The 21313-nt window shown below is 40.4% G+C and overlaps 1 protein-coding gene across 12 annotated transcripts in view; it reads left to right on the forward strand.

The window, feature by feature from the left end:
* AGBL1 (AGBL carboxypeptidase 1) overlaps positions 1–21313 on the forward strand; it is a 460538-nt gene that overhangs the window by 241838 nt on the left and 197387 nt on the right. For all 12 annotated transcript variants that reach the window (XR_014934298.1, XM_085515376.1, XM_085515383.1 and 9 more), the window contains one exon: positions 1309–1485. Coding sequence is in view for 11 of the 12 variants with exons in the window: in XM_085515376.1 (XP_085371502.1) it covers positions 1309–1485 (177 nt within the window). In the remaining variant the exon portion in view is untranslated. The remainder of the gene's footprint in view (positions 1–1308; positions 1486–21313) is intronic.

Here is a 21313-nt window from a genome sequence, read left to right on the forward strand (position 1 = left end):
TGATTATGATGTTTGCAGTGGATATTGCAGAACAGTTTAGGCCAAAGATTTTATCTTCTGTGTCAGTCATCCTTTAAGAGAAGACCAGCTATTAAATGTTATTTTCTCAATTTTGATGAAACCAAGCAGTCCTGTACAGAACTGTGACGTAAAGCTCAACAGAGTGGAACTAGAATTGCTTAGAATCAATCAGTTTCACTGATTGTTATTGGAAAGTGAAATTAGCTGGTTGGCTTTCACTGCCCAAACTGAATGAAATTTGAGGGTCAATGCCATTAGCAATGAGCAGAAACTCCTTCTGTATGATTCCATTCCATTCAGAAGTTTAAGAAAGCTGTCATCAAAGAAATAATGAATGTTCTTATTTTACAAGCTCTTCACTGGATGGTCTTTGGGCATGTACTGGGATGCAAGCACAAAGGTTTATATGCACATATGTGCTTTTGTATGTAAAGGCCCAATTTCTACACAGAGTACACCTAGTGTTAAGGTATCTAGTATATACTTTTACAGGTAGCATCCACACTGATAGAAATATTTGATAGCGCTGTGTATTAGCAGTGTTTATAGGCTGCTGTTGAGAAAAATGATTTCTAGAATAAGAAAATCACTCAGAGCTAAGAGGTAATTTTACTGAATTTTCATATTTACTCTTTATTGTCGCTTTCTATACAGAGTGCATTCAATGTACCATTTGATCCCAGATGAGAATAGTTTGGTTTATTTCACAATGCAAGATAGTTAAATGTTAAGCTCTATTTTCCTATAATTATCTGTGACCTTCAGTGGGATTATGCATTCCCCTTCTTTGCTGTGTGCTGTGTTCAAACAAAATTCCTCCTATAGCCGAATCCCTTGTCAAATTGTGAGGAGGAGCTGGAAAGGAAAGAATGGAAACATTGTGTGCAGAGCTACGACTGCAGCCCTCTAGGCAGAACAGGAAAATGTAGTTAATGTTGAAGCAGCTTAAAAAATAAAGCTTCATAAGTGACTTCAGCAGTCCAAAACTATAGGATGTGCAAAGACATCATTTTGGATGGGATGTACCAAATGTACTTACAGCATTTTTGTCTGTGACCGGGGACAAAAAACCAAACAAACACAACAAAACATTAGAATATGAAGGTTTCACTTGGGATGAAGATGAGTCCAGTTTGGCACTAGCTGGAACTATCACAGTGACTGTTTCTACAGATTGCTTTGCTGATACGCGCTTTAAAAAGCATAGGCCTCTTGTAGATGTATTTGTGATACAAATGCATGTACATCTGTTTGATTCATTTTCTCATTGCTGATACTTTCTTATAGACTCTTCCTAAAATCCTGGACAAAGTGGCCCCTGCATTTGTCATGAACAGCTGCAGCTTCCTTGTAGAAAAGTCCCGCGAGTCAACAGCCCGGGTGGTGGTATGGCAAGAAATGGGTGTACTGAGGAGCTACACCATGGAGAGCACGTACTGCGGCTGCAGCCATGGTCTCTACAAAGTAAGTACCTCTTCCAAAGAACTACATGGCACACTCCTTCTAATGTGTGTCTAATGAGCTTGGGAGAATAGAGAGTGCTGTTTTTGTGCTGTTTGGTATTGCCAGCTTCCTTCTATAATATAAGTGTAGCCGTTCTACTGAGTTTCTTCTCAGTTAAATCCTTCTACGATCCTTCACTTTTAATCTTCCATGCCAGGGAAGTAGGTTCCTTGCTACGAGGTTTCATTTGACAGTGAAATAAAAAGAAATTCCAGTCTAATGCCAAAAATATTGAGCTGAATTAAGAAGCGTTTTTGAGATGATACAGACCGTGTCTTTCTAATGGTTTTCACAGTAGATCTGAGGTAATTAACATGAATATTAGGAGTCGTACACTTTCTGTTGCAGTCTATCTGGGCATTTGCTTGGCTAAACTTAAGAGCCTGCACTGAGAATTCTGCACTTGGAGTTTGTTACTGACAGCCAAAGGTAGCTCATCTATGAGCTGAAGCCACAGCTTTAACTGTGAACTAAGTGGAGCTAAATTTCTTACCAAATGATGTTCCAGATACTATGGGAAGGGCTGTGCTTGTGCTGAGTGCATCAGAGACAGGAGCCTCTTGGCACTTTTTAAGTACATGGTTTGAGCTCTGGTAATTGTATTTAGCTGTACATAATTCTCCACTTGCTCAGTTGGTGAATTCTTTTTGTTCCTTTCCCAAACCTGTTGCTTTCCATGGAAGGGATTCTGTGCTCCACCTTATTTCTCCCACTAGGGAGCAATCCTTATCTATACAGCATTAATATGTGGTTAAGAATCCGAAAAGGCCCTTAAGGAAAAAGCCATTGTTACAAATAACAATTAATAAGACATTCAAATTATTATTTGCAAGTTCTATGTTAATCCTTTTACATTCCATAGAATGTGGCCAGCAAGTACTCAACTACTGTCTTAACAGTGCTCTACTATACTCACATCATTTCTTAGATAGAAAAGGCAGAAGAAATATCTGAAGATGGTTTAAAGAAAGAGAATATAACTGCCCTGAGCATTACACCTAGTGCTCCCTACTCTGAGAAGTGCTGATGGGGTGCAATAGGCACCACAGGTTGTGGTGGGGTTTTAAATTTCCTTCAGACAGTGGGGAGAAATTCTACCTTGACTAATGTCAGTGGCAAAACTCCTAGTGATCTCCATGGAGAATTTAACTCATTTCCTAGATAATCTGAGTAACATCTAAAAGCAGCTGGACATCAGGTTATATCAGTGTCTAATGATTTGTTCTCTGCTTCCTTCAGTATCTTCAACCCAAGTTTGCATAAGTTGTGCCAGCAGATCTAAAATGTTTTATGCAACATTCTCCCAAGTGCACCACCACTCAGTAAGCTGGTGGTCAGGCTTCTAATGGTGTTGGTAGCAGTTCTGGATCCTGATCTTTGACTTTCTTCCTTCTTGAAAATGGTGAAAATAATGGTGAGTGTAGCTGCTTTGCTGACTGTAAACTGAGATACAAACTTCTTGTGCTTGAAGTTGCACATATCTGATAGGAAGTTTGCAAAGGATTTAGGAAAAAACAGGAAGGCTTTGTAGAGACTGTAAGAGGCTTAAATATTAAATACACAGGGCTGTCAGGTAAGCCCCCTCTCACCACAGAGCAATGTTGTAGGAGGGCTGAGTTGAACCAAAAGGTGGCCTGTCTGATAGAGAGGCCCAGAAAAGAAGTTCCTAAAGTTTTTCGATTGCACGGTGTGTGGAATATCATGCATAGAAATGTGACTTTCATTTCTAAAGCAGTTTAGTGAGTGAAAAATAAGGCATGAATTTGTTACTAGTGATATGTAAATGAGAAACAGTTGTGACCCCAGCCTCGATTAAAAGTCATTTGATTTCAAATGGGTGTGGGGGGAGGGCAGAAATGAGAGCAAAAGAAAAGATGACTTGTCTCTGTTGAATCTCCCTGTCTGTGTGATCAATGGAAATGCAATAAGCCATCTACCCTAAAGGAAGAGAAACATAAAACTAAAAAAACTATTGATCTTATCTAAGGTTTTATTCAACATAAGGAAGAAGAAAAGAAGGGGAAAAAAAATCCAGACTCTCTTTGATTTTGTCTGGATTGTCCAATTGAGTCTTAGAACAGCAGTGTCTCCATTTGAAAGCTGCCTAAAACAAAGCAGTCCATTTCAACAAGGAATTCTCCTTCCTACTTCTACCAGTTTACAATCTCACAATCAAAACAAAAAGTAATCAGAAACTGCCTATCATTTCTCTCCCAGTGTGAATGCAGTCTGTATTAACTCCCTCACTGGACCTATTGCCCTCCAGGTTTTTATTACTGTCCTCCTTTTGCAGGATGTTGAGCCATCTTGTCTTATTTGGTTTGCAGAATACTGAATATAAGGCTGTGCCATAGAAAGCTCTATTCAGTACAATCGGGAGCAAATATTGGCACAAAAGAATCAAATCTGCACTGACGCATATGGATATTCTCCTAAGTTTCTTCAGTGTGATTCATTTTTAAACTGGCATAGCTCTTTGTTTTACCATATCCTATTGTACTACACTTTATTCTTCTTGATTCTTGGCTGACTAGTTAAGACGCCTGTAGTATCGTACTGCACTGGGATGTTCAGTTTACTAACTGTATTCACCATCCTACGAGTTTGATGTATTTTGTGCCATGTATACATTTGCGTTCCAAAACAGATATAGTAGCAACATGGCAAATCTCAAAACTCAGCTCCGTGCTCTCTTAGTACGTGTGGTGTTGGAAAGGTATTTTCCTTGACATGTTGTGCCTGGTAGAGGAGATGAAGTACTGATGTAAATAGACTTTAGCTTCTTGCTTCAAAGGGATACGCGCAACAAGGAGTAACAAATGAGTTTTTAAATTATTCCAGATATTTTGACAGTACCCTTTGAAGGAGATTTTACTGGTGACGTGGATCCCTTTTTGAAGAAAGTCTTTGGAAGAGTCAAGAGAAAAAATTAATTCTGTCCAGTGTAATGCTTCTGAATTAGGGGAATTGAGTGCCCCAACTTTTATCACTGGACTCGATGAGAGGGAAAAGCCATCCATTTGCAGAGATGATGGAATCAGGGAGAGCAGCATCAAGCAGAGTGGCCATACGTTCATAAGTAATTGTTGATAGTTGTTCAAAACACCTTTGAAAGGAGGATTTGGGGAATTTCAGGAGCGCTCTTCCACAGAACCCATCTTCATGTTGGAAAAGTTTTTCTTCTTTTGAGTCCAACTACTCAGTTCGCTGAACTGGTAAAGCAAGCCAGAGGTGAGGAAAAACTGATGTTATTGTGTTTGTTGGTTGGTTGGTTTGATTTGGTTTTGCTTGCATTCTCTCCAGTCATTTACAGTAGGAGAAATTAGAGGTAAAATTGTGCCTGATGTAACGGCAGCAATTGGCAGGTGGAGCCTGGCCAGAGTAACCGTCAAAAGTCGTGGCCTGTCTAACTGTTAGAATCCCCCATCTATGCAAAACTCACCCCAGATAAATTGTGAGAGTGAGTGTCCCTGAAGGTTCTGTGAGCCATCTTCGTGTGAGCGAGGATGTGTCATTAGTCACGTAACGTGTGTTCCACAAATCATGTGCCATCTTGTCTGTCTTGTTCTGTTTAGTAGGTTAATAAATTGCATCTTTTTGTTCTTCCTATGCTATACTGGCATAAAACCAAGATAACTTTCTTGTTAGATCAGAGCCAATAGTTTGTATTTTGGAGATGGAAGTACTTAAATGCTGAGGGATAAAAGGACGGAGCTGCTGATAAACGGGTAGCAGAACTGGATGAAAAGCTCTGCATCCTGGCCCCTTATACAGTAACTGCAGAGATGAGAGTCTAATAAATGGGAAGAGCTGCCATTATCCATCCCCTGTAACCTGGCTAACATTTACTGAATTATTTTATACAAGTAATGAACCAGTGAATTGCCGTGAAAGTGTGGCAGAAATAAAGCAGTATGCCAAGATGAAAGCCTTTCCTCTTGCTACTCCTTCAGAGGTGGACTGCTCTGGTTTGACCCATTTCTGTCCAAAATAACCAAATTGTTACTAATACATCATTTGTCCCTGAAATTGCAGTTCTGTTTCTTTATAGTTATCTATAGGCAATGAAAGATTTTCTTTATCTTCCTTATTATTGCATATCACATACTATATTTCTGTGGAATTTTTATGTATGCCTTATTCATAAGCAGTTTATTACAGTCGATAGTCAGAAACTGGGTTGTTTTGAGGGAGTTTGCAGTCGCATAACGTTGTCTTACCGGCATACAGAAGCAATGATATTCTTGTATATCATTCTTGTAATTGGATGCCTAGTGCACAAACTTGCAAATAATTTTAATTTGGACTCATGCCAGTATTCAGGCACCAACAGAAATGGTTGCAGCAATGTTCCTGCCACAGAGCGTATTTGATAAGTACTTGCAGAAGGGAAATGAAAAGAGATGGAGTTTATTCTGGGCTTTCTGATGAGCATTCCAGTAAATTGTTTACATCATCTTTGAAATCTGAGGCTTTTCCTATTTCTGGTTTCCATTGTCTCCCACGTTTTACACTTTTCCTAAGTATGAGTAAGTTTCACAAGCATCCAGAAGTTTCTATCCAAAAAATCATCTCTAAAACGTGCATCTAGTGAACCCTCTGAGGCCTGGTCACGTCGTTCAAAAGCAGATGCTGAGAAATATAGAAGAATGTTGTTGTTTTTTTTTCTAAATAGTTCTGCTTCCAGTTCTGGTCCAGAGTGATTCAAATTGGAAGCAGCTGTAATTGTAAGAGAAGTATAGGAGAAAAACAAATAGTTATCTTGTAGTAATCTAAGGAGTGAAGGATTAAATTAAAGTTTTCTGCTCATTGTGTTTTCTTTAGTTGTTGCCCATTGCAAATGTTTGCATCCCATTTTCCGTATTTTCATGCTCCTTTTGTGCCCACCAATCCTTTTCAGTAAATTGTGATTCAGTTTTCAAGATATTCTAATGGTACCTTTTAGTCTTGACGATTTCACTTAATGCAACGATATAAAGGTTAATGGCATTTAGGAAATGAGCAAAGGCACATGGGAAAGAGCAAACCAACCAGGAGACGGTGAGCATTCATCTTCCTTGGATGGCCTGAGCAACATAATGATTAGTCTGCAAGCACAGCACCAGGGCTTGTGGCTTGCAGCCACAAACCTGTGTTTTCTGGTCCTCTTAGGCTGGATTGAGTCAGATGAGCAAAGTCTTGGATGAGAACTCTCCACGGACTTGGCAGAAAAAATGAGTGTTATATCCTAACTCAGATTTTGTTGATATAAACAAAAGGAGAAATGTATATGGCCTTGAACTACAAAGAAATGAAAAATCAGCTGACTTCTCAGCCTTTTGGAACCAATTTCAAAGCTGATCAAATAGGATCTCTACTTCTCCAGCTCCTAAATAAACAGAGTAGCACAATCTGAGCCCTTTGGAAGTAATAGCATCTTAAATCAGTTCCTTTGTCTCTGTTGTTGATAGATTATCGAGGGCTGTCTGTCAGTGTAACTGGAGAACAGGTTCCCTCCCTTGTTGTGGTTTGTAATTGCTTTGTGTTTTGTTGTTAGTGGTGTTTTTTAGGTTTTTTTTTTTTTTTCTTCAGCACAACAGAAAGTAATGATGGGATGAGGTCATTGTAGATCTGACTTTGCAGAGTTGGAAGCATCTAGTTCTGTGGAGGTACACTAGACATGGATGTATTTAGAATAGCAAAGCAGAGCCATCGTGTGCTCCCCTCTTTCTCTCAACTCTTTTCCACTACTGTGTAATCGATCAGTTGCTGTAGCTCTGATGTTTACCACTTCTGTTTGGGGCTTAGTCTTAAAGGGCTTGTTCCAACAAATCTCTGCGTTCCTTTCCTTTTACTTGCAAATGATGTGAGCATCTCCTAGTTAGCAGCTGGTTTATTTGTTAAACCAAGGAACACAGCAGATTCTGTGGGGCCCAGGAAAGGAAAACAGATGTTACCTTGATTCTGTACATTTCTGAATGCTGATATTTCTCTTTTTTCCCCTTCCAATATACCATAAACAGCTGATACCTGTTTTGTTTGTTTGTTTTCTCCCTCAACTACTTCTAAACCTTCCTAGATGCTTGGTTGCAGCCCAGTTTTCCCATACTCTTGGGAAGAAAGGTGGTAGTAGGTACAGATTTACAGATTGGAAAGAGTTATCAAGCTGCTTCCCTAGAAGCTTTTTTTTTTATTTCCCTAGGAAATAAAAAGCCAGACTACATGGAATCAGAAATGCAAGTATTCTGTCATACCCATTTTCTGGGAGTTGTGGATGGGATTAGATCGAAGATTCCCAGGTGCTGACATTGCAAACCCAGACAACTTAGATGTTAGAATCAAAAAATGCATTTGCAATTAATTAATTTATGGTTGCATGGAAAAGATGCTGCACTTTGGATGAAAAGTTACTCTTTCTGAAGCCCACTGAACAGTTCTGAACGGTGCAGCCTTGAATATAAGTGGGATTTAAGTCTGCTAATGGAAAGAACTCTTGGGAAGGATGTGAGACAGAAAAGCAAAATTCCTAATGAAAACTAGCTGTAGTATTCTGGCAGTGTCTCTTTAAAAGTCTAAATATCATTGCACATCATCCTTTCAAGTTTTCAGTGGAATTACAGCGGCTAGGTTTTTGATTTCTGATGTCTCTCTTGCTTGTTAATCTGGTCCCATGTGGATTTATTGTACAAATCTATTTGGCAGCTGAAAATTGCCCTTTGATGAAGCTCATAGTCTAATCATGAACTCCTCAGGCATGGAAAATAAGAATGGGAGGTTGCAAAAGCACAGGCTAGAGGAGCCACGTTTGTCTTTTACTCTGCATGGATTTTAGAAGCATCTAAATTTCAAAGTCTTTTATACACAGGATTTTCTGCGAAGATTGATTTTTACCCCTCTTAGCATCATAACATTTGCCATGCTGGATCAGACCATTGGTCCATATGATCAGGTATCCTGTCTCATACAGTGTTTGGTTCCTCGTGGCTCCTAAGAGAACAAAACCAGGCTGTAGTGCAACTGATTCAATTACACTAAGACATGGAAAAGAAGAAATAATCCTACCGGCCCACCTGACCTGCCTCCTTTCTGCTTCATATGCTGCAGCATGAGGCCTGATTATTTCAAGGGTGTGGTAATGATAATGCGCAACTTTCTCTGTTGATAATGATGGCACTTTTCTGTCCCCTTTCGTAATATTTTCCCACACGAGATTTCCTGCAGCAGTGAACTCCACTAGTTCATACTAGTGATATTAGTGGTATTGGATATGCTGTCCAATATTGAATGTAAACTATATATTGAAATTTAATCTCACTTCCTTCTCCATTCTGTCCCTCCACTGATTTCTGCACTGTACTTCTCACAGCTGCTGTAGCTCCCAGGTTTTTTAATCTGCTGTTCTCTGCCACATCCACTGTTGTCTTTATTCATGGATGATCCAATCGTAGTTCCCTTGGTCTTGTCAAAAAGAAATCAAACTAACTCTATTCATTCTTGCCAACTTTGAAATCTGTAGGTGCATCCTTTCTTCTTCTTTTTTTTTTCTCATCCAGTTCTTGTCTCTTTGGTCTTTCCTTTTTTATGTTCCCAATTGAGATTTATATTTTTTTTTCATATGTGCTAAGCTCCTGTACTGATAGCATTGTCTTTCCTCTTTCCCTTCTTCCACAACGCTTATTTCAGCTTATGGTCCCAGAAAGAACCATCAGCTCTTCTGGTTTTGACCTCCTATACTACATAGGCAGCTTTGTACCAAACCCTCGTGTTTGTGTAAGATTTTTCATAGAAGAAAGAATTCAGACTGGATTTGAGAGCATCACATGATTGGAAATCCATCTGGTCCCCTGATATTTTGTTCCAGGGATCAGAAAGTGCTAAATATTATTTCCTTGTACGAATTTGAATTCGTCTGCCTGCTATTTTCAGATGTACTCTAGTTTTTTCTCTGTTGGTTTAAAGAGAGATTTAGTAACTTGCAGGTTCTTCTCTTAAAAATACTTACAATGCAACCAAGTTACCTTTCTGTTTTGATAATTAATTAAAACAGGCTGAATTCTATAATAGTTTGTATGAGAATGTGCAGGTAAGTACCTCTGAATTAGCTAAAGGAGCAAGTGGAAAGTCCTGTGCTAAACCACATTAAGCCACATGTCAACACTCTGAAGCAGAATTAAGGTGGCCTTAATTAAATTTGGCTTAACTCATTTCCAAAGTAAATTAAACCAAACTGAATTGCAAACACTTTAATTCTGAATAACGGAGGAGAAATATGTGTTTCTGAATGTGATAAACTTACAGATGAAAGAGGTTGCTTGTGCTGGGTAATCTATGAGGCAGAGAAGGCAATATGTTTAGACATGATATTTCTGGAGCTTCATGGCTTATCTTTAGGTAAGAGGCTCTGTTGTATACTACATATGGATGACAAAGAGAAACCTGCTATATTCTAATTTTTGTCCAAGGAAGAAATTTTTGATGCATGTGATGCCAGATGGTGGCTATCTACAAGTGAAGATGCATGGTCAGAAAAGAGAAATTACAGCACACAACCTATGGAAATACAGATATTAGGGACAATTAAAAGGTGATTTACATACATACTGTAAGTGGGGACAGTTGAGAGGTGAACGAGTTGAAGACAGTAGAGATCAAAGAAGTTGTTGGCTACTCATAGTTGTGAGAGAAGGAGAATTTGGAGACATCCAAGTGCTGATGTTTTGCAGTATTTCTTTTACTCTCACACACTCAAGACAGGCAGCTTCTGGAGTATAGAATATTAATCTTTGATTAATAGCTGCTGAAGCGAGACAAGGAATCGTTAAAATATTTTCAACCAAGTAATTATCATAAGCGAGTTCCACTTAGAAAAATGGACAAAGGAATAAACAAGTGTAAGTGTGATGTGACGGCACAGTTTCTTCTTAAAGCAAACAAATAAGATACCAAGAGGAGCTTAGATGATGCATGTGGAAACGAGTGCAATTGTGTGTCATGGGATACGTACGGTTCTTGGTGAAAAGGAAAGATGTATTGTTGTTATTATCTAACAACTTTTTAGAGCTGAAATTGAGAGAAGGAAGAAAAGATGGAAAGGTAATGGTTGTGTAAATGATGGATAAACTGAACTGCTTTCCAGTGGTCATAGAGGAGAGTGGTCATAGAGACTTCTGTCTAGGTGTTATGTACCTGAGATTTTGTGTAGGCAGCAGTAAATTCTATTACAGATTCCGAACATTACAGATGATTATTTTCTAGTACAAAAGATGTTGTATCCAGTATAGCTCTATTTTGGACCACATTATGATAGGAAAGGGTGAATTAATCTTCAGTGTGAGAGTTGGTGGTTACCTAGACACCAGTGATCATGACCCAATTACGTTTAATAAGGGCAGAGCGCATCATTTCTATTAACATGTGTTCATGTATGTTTTTCCCTTAATATGGGGTAATAGTCCAGGACTGAGGATGTATTATAAGTAAAGCAGACCACAAGAGGAAGAAAAAAAGATTACGGAGGTATTATAAATTTAAAAACCAATGTTTTTAAAATAGATTCTGTTACATATCCCAAAAAAAGCTTAATTCTCTAATCAAGAATTGAGAACACATTTAGTTAAAACCCATCTTGGTATAATAGTAAAGAGAAGGTGATAATTAGAGCATAGAGGACAGTGAATCATAACACTGATGAAGAATCTATATAATAGATGGATTGTCAAGAGGTGGATTTCACTTCTTTTAGTCTGTTTCCTTTTTGCCAGTACTAATTGTTTACTAGAGATTCTGACAGATATGAGTAAACAATGGTAGAGGCCATTTACCTAATCATGATCAAGATATTCTGAGGTGAAAAATGCATAGGTTAATTCTCTGTGAACAAAAGAAAAAGGGGGAAAAGGGTATCAGCCAAAGTAATGTAGGAATTAGATGTGGGAAGCTAAGAAAGTAACTGAAAATTCATGGCAATTGCTACTAAAGACAGTAAAAAAGAATTCAATGCAATGACTGGAAAAGAAAAAGCTATTCTTCTTATGAAGTCTGATCAGAAATGTAACCTAAAACCCAAGGAGTTCTTTCTGAGAAGAGCCGCCTGAAGCCTGGTGTACTTCACAATTAAGTTCTGCCTTGGATTAAATAAGTTTTTCCCAAAGTATTCCTAACCAAATCTCTCACTGCGTGCCACCTCTTCTTGGCTATTGCAAAAAGTTTCCTTTGGGGCTGCTGGAAGTAGCAGGTGAACTTACACAAGAATATTGAATCAGAGACTCAGAAACAAAATGAGAAAGGCGATTTTCAATGAGTTTGAAAACGATATTGCAAATGAGTTTGTGAGAGGAGTACAGCTACATACAACGGGAATAAAAAGCCCTGAAACACTGTCCATTTTGCAGTAGCTTATTCCTGGTAGAGATGACTTCCTTTACTAAGTAGGGTTTTAGGTATGTGTATGTTTTTGCCACGTGATCAGAAGGACGGTTAGCATCTCAGTGGGAAGTATTCCTTTAAAAGCTGATGGCCAGCAGGCTGCAAGTGGAGAGACTTGTTCTGACTTGGAGATAAATATAAAATGCTGTTAGCTTGTGAGGGAACTGAGAATTGAATTAAGTAGTTTATTTGATTTGAAATGCTAATTCTGTGTGAAAACAATGGAGGACCAGCACTTGTTAAGATATTTCCTCTGCCGCTTTCTTTTTCTGTTATATTATGCCTTCAATTCCATTGTATTATTGTCTGTCTTGTGTTCTTTTTCCCAGCATTGAGAAGTAATAGAGTTGGATCTGACTTGTCATCTGAGTTGGGGAGAATGGGCTGTACAGCCATGTTGTGATGGCCCAGGGCATGCATGTATGCATCGCCAATTGGCAGTGATGGGAAAAAGGGAGACAGCTCTGTTACGCAGCATAAACACGCTTGAGCAACACAATACCTTGCTCACAACCTTCAGATGTCCTGCACCTGGGTGAACAGGCACCTAAAGTCAATACCGTGGCCAATACTACTGCTTTCCACCTAAGATGAAAGCACTGAATGAGCTATGTGATGGGCTTTATGTTCCCTTTAGTCTGATGGCGCATAGGAAGTTTGCAGCAGGCAGCTGGACACCATTTTCCCAGTGACCTTTTGCGAGCAGCCCTCTTGTCTTTTCTAGTGAGGGAGAATGAAGTAAATGGAGTCTGAAAACAGCTCAGACTGGCTCTGAAATAGTGACCGAAAGGTCGCTTTTCTGATCAAGCCATTGTCTTTGGTGATTGGAAGGGCTTCCAGAGGTCAAAGTGCTGAAGTTTTTCTAAATCAGGAACCCTTTCACGAGCCCCCGTGTGCACTGAAATGGCTGGAATTTCTGCTGGTTCATCAGTTGTAGGTAAATGTATTACATAGGCTGAATATCTGCAGCAAGCTACAGTACTGGTTCTGTGGTTTCATGTATTTGATCATCCCTTGCTCACATCAAATCCTTTAATTTGTGAAGCCTGATGTATGATTATGCTGGGGAGTGATATTAAATGTCAGCTTTGAAAATGGGCCTTGTCACGACTAATACGAAATTCACTCCTGTTGTTAATTTAATGAGATAGAGTGACATGCATCATACATTTATTAAATGACCATAATTATATTTATATTAATGCCAATCTCTGCCCAGGAGAGATTCAGGCCTGGCGTAATGGGACGTGTTCATAATGCAGAAGATCTCTGAATATAGATACAGTGAGAAACTCAGGACTGTAAAACCAAGGCCATGTTGTAGGCTGAGACCGAGTAGCTCTGTGATGCTTGGACAGCATTTTGGGTGGGTGAGGCTGTGAGCTTTGATGGAGGTACATGATTAGAGCTCATGTCAGACCAACAGCTTTTTGGTTATTCCACATGCTGCAGGATTGGTTGAAATTCATTGAGGTATTGACTTGCTCTCAAATGTAATGCATTTGTATGTTCATTCCCTTTAAAAGGTCAACGAAGCAACTTGACAATTTTTAAAGGTAGCCTGCTGTGTCTGAAGTATATTTAGTTTCATGCTGTCTTCTCTGCAGGATATGATATCGAGTTGTTCTGGTGTTATACCGAGCATGTTGTGCATCGTTATGTAGACAAGATCATTGCTCAGACCTAGGAAACAAATAAGAATTGAATTTTTTTTCCGAATCTTTTTTTGTACAATTATGTTGTTTTAGGAAAATGGCCCTCGGTTATTGCTCTGGTTTCTTCTATCTGGTTGCATCAATTTCCTGGGAATAAAGCAGCTTTCTGGGACAGCGGCAGCTCTGCTTGTTGCAGGAGGCAAGAGCAGCCACTACTGAATTCAGTAGCTCCTGTCTGTTGCTTATGCTGATAGTGTCCACTTCTCCCACGCTGCATACTGATGTGTCCCCTGTCTTCACTCTGCTTGTCTGTCACTATAAACAGAGGGGAACAAAGTTGACAGTGTTGGATTGAAGGGCTGTAAGTGGTTATTGATTCCCAGCCTTCTCGCATGCATAGAGGTGGGGTATGTGTTAGAATACAGACACGAGCACACAAGTGGCAATGGCATGTTACTGCCACTGAGTTATGGGATGTGCATAATTGTTCTTTTCAATGCAGTAGCTAGGGGAACATCTGTATGCACACTAGAGGATGTGTTTGTGTGCTGTACTTGGAAGAAGTTGTGCCCAAAGATGTTTGTATATATGCATTTATTTCTGCTTTTAGGCAGAACACAAAAGGTGTGCAATTGACATGCATATTTATTGCTTTAAATACATGTCTGTATTTTGTGCATCTATGCATAGCACACGTGGCTACTTTAAGGTCTATATTTTCTATGTACAACTAGAATTACGTTGTGCTGTGTGTCATTCCTCTGTCGTATGACGCTGTTTCATGGCTGTCAGTGGAAAGAGAAAAAGGAAGGGATGCATAACTCACCCTTTTGGCCAAACCATTCTTGCAAAGCACTTGTGGGAGCCTGGATTATCTTGTGAAGGGGAAAGGAAGTTCATTTCTAAATGAAAACTGAAAAGAAAAGGTACACAGCAATGATGAAGTTCAGGTTTCATTAGCTTTTGATGTCTGTTCACAGGAAAAAAATCATGTTTCCTTGGTGACCTTTTAATAAATGCAAAGCTAGGTGGGAAATCTGTCCTTCAGTTCCTTTGCATTTGTAACTAATTAAAGGTGTGGAGTGTGGTGTATAGGATTGCAATGAAGCCTGATGTCAGGCAGCACACTCGCAGTGCTGGGGTCTATGGACATGTGCCTTGCTGTCCTGTGGGCTTCCACGTGCAGAGGAGATGGATGTCTTCTAAGGCTGTTTCGCATCTCCTCTTCTAGCTGAGATTGGAGCAGAAGGGTAGGGCGGGCTCCTCACACTGCGCAGCTCAGTTCTTATATGTATTGACACAAAGGGTGCTAAGGTGGTGGAAAGCAAAACAAAGCAGGCAATTGCTGTCAGTACAGGCTGTCTAAGCTGGTGTGACCTACTGCATTGTAGAGTGAGGGGAAGTGCCTTATTCCTTGTAGAGTATTTTCACTTCTGTTCATCCAGCGTTCATCAAGGTGTTGGAAGGAACGCAGCACATGTTCCTTGACTCTTCTACAGCTTTTTAGTAATATCTTTCTCAGCGTAGGTGTTGCAGAAATTAAACCAATCTGGTTACGTTTTGTGGCATAGGAAGACAGGGTAAGCAAGGTTTGCCACAGCAGTGGGTGTTAGAGAAGCTGCTGACAGAAAGCAGAAAAGATAACAGACAGAAGTCAGGTCAGTCCCCATTTAAATACCTTCAACCTCTTGAATCAGAGATACAGTGTGTAAATGGTGAATTGTTTGTCATGTTTTTGATACTCACTGCTTCTGGACAGACATTTGATCTCAGGGTATTCAGGTAACGTTTTAGTGTCTGCCCTTAGCTGGTGTAGCATGAATGATGTCTTCTGTGAATTCATTGGTAGAGAGGAGGAGGAATATTAGCAGAATTTTCTGTGTCTTTTTGGAATAATCTTTAGTGATGCTCTCTGGAAGAGAAAACCTTAGATTTCTGAGTCTGTGTGAAAACATTCGTAGATGATGGACAGCCCAAAGAGGTGTTGGTTTCATAGTGATAAGATCTGGTGTGTTACATGCTCATGTGCATGATAAGAATGAGAAGCACGTGACACTTCTGGGCTCACTCCAGATGTATAAATGCAGTCCACTTAAGGCCAGGTTGCCTTTGCTTGAGATTCTGACTGGTTGGAATAAATGGGAGTGAAATTTTGTTTATTTCATGTACATTTAATAACACACATTTCAATCCCCAGGGTGCTTCATCAAGTACCCTACTCTTCTCAGTCAGTTCCCCTGATTTCACATGAGGATGTACAGCTGTGATAAGCTGAACTGAATGTAAGGTCTCATAACTCTACAATTTAAACAGTAAGAAGCTTCCAGAAAGGCCAAATCAGTCATTGAAGACCTTCTTTTTAAGACAACCAGAGCAGTCCCAATACAAATCATGTTTTACCCATATTATTTCTGTGTCCGTGTTACAGGGACTTGGCACAAGCCCCAAATACATCTCATTTATATATACACGCTTGACATTAACTGGAAGGGGGAGACTGTGGAAGTGGAGAAAAGACTCATAAAACCTTTAATTCTTGCAATGGCACGTTGGCACTTTTGTGTGCAACAGCTCAGCTACTTGTTGTATAGAGAGAACTCAGCCTATAGGACTGTGTAGGATTTGCACCCTGTTTAGAGGGGAAAGCCAGCAGCAGAGTGCATGGAGAGTACATGCCTATGCTTTTTGAATTACACATTAAATGAGTGTTTGTTCCGCTGGGCTGGGTTTGTGCAGTTAGTATTCGTGGGTGCAAACTAGAGACTGTGGAAGACAGTCCAATGCATGTACAAGTGTGCACCAGTGTGTCTGATGAACGTTTAACTTTAATTGCATCTTTATGGATGGTTGTTGTTTGTTGTAATGCTAGAGTCTTAGAAATGTGTCCCTGTACATCTGTGATCATGTAAATGTGTGTGTATGCACAGATCTATATAAATGCCTGATGAGAAGTGCTCAGGGTTTCCAAGTAGGAGATAACACAGTGTACCAAAATCAGCTGGAAACTCCAGTGCATTCACATTCAGCCATCATTTTGTTCTAAGAAAATGGGGATTTTCCTCCATGAAAGAAGAGGCACAAGTGCAAAAGGGCTTTTGTGGCACTGACTGTGCAGCTGATTGTCAATCTGAGACGGAGGACTTTCCATACGTGCCTTTTCCTTTCACTTACCCTCATAGATGTGACCTCTGGAAAGAAAAGCTAATAAAGCCTTTTTCCCCCCACAGAGAAACACACATAAGAGCTTGGCAGAAACTGCCATTTCTTCAAAGTCATGTCTAACAATTTTTCCACCAGCACCAGCTCTTCCTTTTAGTCTCTGAAAAGAAGGCTTGCCAATAAAAGTCCAGAAATAACTTCTCTCACTAGAACCCGTGTTTGCCAACAATAGCTAAGGAAAGGGAATCTATTTTTGTAGCTGGATTGTAGTGTGAGATAGTTCTGGTGGCCTAATCTAGTTGTGGTTTAGGATGTTGTAATGTCTGTATTGAGGTATATGGGAGAAAAGAATTAGGGTCAGTGCTAGCAGTAGGAGAAATTGAGATAATACCAGATAGTCTCTGTTTGGCAGCCAAGGCCAAGTCTCACTGTCTCCAAGCAAGGTAAGCAGACCAGGCTTCTGAAGAGTACTTAGATTCAGCCACGAGTCCACATTATTAGGCAAGTCCATGGTAGTGTAGCAGATCCAAAGTGAAAACACACGTTAGTAATTCAGGGTGATGTTTGTGGGATCAAACAGCTCAGAAACCACTTGGCAGGTCCACAGTGACAAGGTGATGCTGGGAAGTCAGTTCTGTGAGTCAGAGTCTCACCATAGGGTACACCATATACACACCATAGGGTGTGCTCAGGTAAAAGCATGTAAGCGTTGTTACAGGAGCTACAGACCTGCAGTTTTACAGCAGAGCCCTAAGCTGAAGTGGGGCTCTTAGAATAGGCAGAGGGTATGGGTGAAGGCCCCAGGCGGGTCTGGCTGAGGACCTTTATGGCCTGTTAGTGCTTTCAGAGCTCTGAAAGAATGATTCATTTCACCATCAGAGTATCATGTCTGGGTTGTCTCTGTTTCGTATCAGAACTGTGGAACAGCTGCTAAAAATAAACCTTAGAAAATCTATTCCAGACTTTATACGAGACCCTGTCTGTGTTGAGCAGGAGATCTGGGGTTCATTCAGACAAGTATCTGAAAACCTCACAACCAGCTGGGTGTACTCAACATGTGTGTTAGCTGTTCTGAGTTTTGTAACTTAAGCTATTAATTTAAGGCTTCTGTTCACTCTGACTAGCTAAGATCCTGACAGGGACTTTAATTCACAGGCATAAAGCTCTGACAGTCTCTGCTTCTAACTGCCATAATGGACAAACTTGATAGGCAAATGCATTTGTTATTTTTCTTAGGAGACAAAAACTGATTCAGGTATTCAGTTGCTGTGATAATAGCTATTCTAATAGAAGCAGACGTCTCCTAATGTTGTTTCTATCTCTTGCCAATCTTGAGCTTCACCACTCTCCTGAATGTGTAGCTTTTTAGTCCTTCTATTTACTGAAGGTCTGAAGTTGTATGCTGCCTTTCTGAGAGAGCTCAGATTCCACTTGTCTGTCCCTAGTGGGCAGGATAAGAAGGTACTCCCATGTGTTCAGGGGCACAACTGCATCTGCAGAGCTTTGAGGTTCTTTGTCAGAGAGTAGTGCTTGCTAGTTACTCTAGAAGCTGCAGGTGACCCAAAACACTGAGCAAGGGACTCCACACTCTCTACGAGTGTGGGATTGGCAGCACATCTGCCTGATAGAAGGTCTTTATCTCACAAGAAAAGAGAGGAGAGGGAAGCAACTGCTGCCGTGATCTCTGCAGCTGCCTGTCATCTTGCCTGAGTGAGTTTGATGTGGTGCTGTTGCTTCTTTACAGAAAAAGACGCAAGTTATTTTAAGACACTCTTATTATTTTTCTTATTTTTTGGAAATCTTAATCTTTTAAAATATGGCAGGATCTCGAATTAGATGCTTCAAACAATTTTGCTTCCAGCAGTGAGGGGTGAAGTGTAGGAGGTAAAGAGAACTGTGGGTTACTTCCCCGTCTCTGCTGATGTCCTTCACTAGGTGCCCTTCACTAGGTCACTCCTCCTCTGATTCAGCATCCCTGTTGGCAGCTTGCAGTACTGCTCCCCTATCTCCCAGAGGAAATCCTGCGATTAATTGAGGGATGTATCTAAATCGCTTTAGCATGCAAGCCAAAAGTCATCGGGGACAAAGCTGTTACTAGGGCAGGAATAAAGGTCAGACCCTTGCTGACATGGTTGTCTTGATTAATTACTACACTAATCTCTATAACTCCTCTTCAGCAATATAATTTGGCCTCATCCCTTGCTTGTTTGTTGGTTGTTGTGTTTTTTTTCCTTCCATTTTCTGCAACTTAGTGGTGAGAGAACTACTGAATAAACCCATGTGGAAAATGCTACTTCTCTCTTTCCCACCTCTTGGCCAAACCTATGCCTCATTCCCCCTTAGTGTCCTGGGGGAATGTGTCTTAGTGTCCTGGGCAGCCTTAGCTGGTGGGGGCAACCAGCCCATGGCAGACAGTTGGAACTCTGTGATCTTTAAGGTCCCTTCCAACCTAAGCTAAGAATCTATAATTCCACAATTCTTAGGGATTTGAGGAGTGATAGACAATTACTTGAATTACTAGGAACATGATGCATGGAACTGGCAAAATCAGTTCATTTGATACTATTTTCCTGCAGCTTTTTTTATGTAGGAAAGTACGAGGTCAGTGCAAGAAATCCTTAGCGTCCCTGTTCTCTGGGTGAAGTGTATTGAAGGGCTGAGCAGCCAACCATGGCTGAGGGCAGGAGGTGCTGGTAGTTTGGATTCTGTGACTAATACAGCTCTGGGGCTCATTGTTTTGGGACAACCACTTTTGAACACAGAGACTGTGCAGAGTCCATTAAGGATCACCAGCAGCATCAGAAGAAGATACAGAGGGGCTTGGAGAGGAGCAGAAGGCAGACTGAGTGAACGTGTGTAGTGAAGGGTAGTGAACCGAACCTGCTTTGGATGAACAAGAGGGAAGATTCCCTCCAGGTTACTGCCCAGTGGGAAATCAAAGAAATGAAGAAAATCACTCCGTGTTTCCTATTCAGCTCCTCATTCGGATCTGTTGTATTTTCCACTCCTCTGTGATTACGTCCGTGTCTCAGTCAGGTATTGTTTTCTGCTTGAGTTGGGAATGTTCCCTAAAGCTGTTCCGAGTGCGCAATACTCTCACATTCTCTTTCCCAGGCCAATTTTGGAGTGAATTTTGGCAGATTACACAAGTACAGAATGTTTACTGTCCTGTCTTACATCATCATTTTCCCGTATCGTTTATTTTTCCTTTGACAGATTTTTAACACTGCCAGTCTAATATGCATCAGAGATTGTCGAGTATTACCATAATGCAGTGTATTGTGGGTAATCCCATGCAAATTGTTCTGTGGAAAGTCATGCTAAATTATCTTCTTGGGGGGAGAAAGAAAAGCTTTTGCTTTCATTTATTTTAACCGTTTGTTCTTTGGATTTCAGAGCAGCTGCCAGAGGCAATGATTTAGAACAGTTGTTTGACGCTCGGCACCACGTGAGGCGATGCTCCTCCTCAAAAGACATGGTGCTAAATGCATGGCGTTGTGTACTGTACTAGGTTTATTGTATATGTGTCTCCAGTGTTCACATTTAAAATGTTGGTAGTTTGTCTAAGGAAAAATCTGAGTGTATGTTGGGTTGGCACAGTGAAGGTAGGCATTGCCAATTTTTCCAGCTCCATTGTATGAACATATGTAGGAAATACCAGTTCTTGTGAGCCTGAAGTGCATCAGATGCCTCTTGGAAGAGGTAGATCTGATCATACACACTCTTGTTTTCTTTTGTTCTTTATTATCAAGGTCATTTGCTTGTAAACTGGCTGCTTTGTTCTTTCTGAGGTCCATATTACTTCCCCAAACCGAGACAGTAATCCTCCTTACGGACGGAACACTTGATTGTAGTAGAAATGATTGCAGTGTCACAAACAGGGGATTATCGTTTTAAGTGGAAATCATAAAAACAGGTTGAAAAAGACTTCTAAGAAAGAGGCAGCTTGTTCTTATGCAAATTTTCTCAGGTAGTACAGCTGCAAGATGAGAAGTCTTGAAAGCCTATAATCTGGAGTCAGCATCTTCTCTGTTAATACAGGTTTGCCTGCGTCACACTGTGAACGGTCAGTAGGTCTCCAAAGACTCAGAGAAACTTAGTTTATTCTTCTGAGGCCTATATGTCTTTCTCTTTTTGCATGATGCTCTGGAGGTTGAGGCATTACTCAGCTGCTGTGCATTTGCTTCTGGCTGGTCTCCTCTGAAAAAGACAAAGTGGAAATATTCATTGCAGAACAAGAGGAAACATAAGCTGCTTTTGTGTGAGTCACATCAGTTATCCCGCTTGATAGAGATAGTTGCCTCCCCCTCACCCTACTTCTGTCTCTCTGATCTTGTTTCCCTTTCTTCAGTCTGTTCCTTACAGCCTTCAAACACCTGATTTCTTTTTCTCTTTCTTTCCAAAAGCACAGTAAGTGGAGAAGTTAAAGTAAGCCTTTGCTGGTGGGATTATAAGAGCAGTAAAGGCTTATAGGTGGTTTGAAGAAGTTTGTGTCTAATTGACACTCATCCTTGGTAAACAAGTCCAAACATCTGAGCTCATGCTGCTGGCAGGTTCCTTGTGGGCAAGCA

The sequence above is a fragment of the Coturnix japonica genome, chromosome 14 (genome assembly GCF_054131305.1).
Source record: "Coturnix japonica strain WE chromosome 14, WE-NBRP24, whole genome shotgun sequence".
Taxonomy (NCBI): Eukaryota; Metazoa; Chordata; class Aves; order Galliformes; family Phasianidae; genus Coturnix; species Coturnix japonica.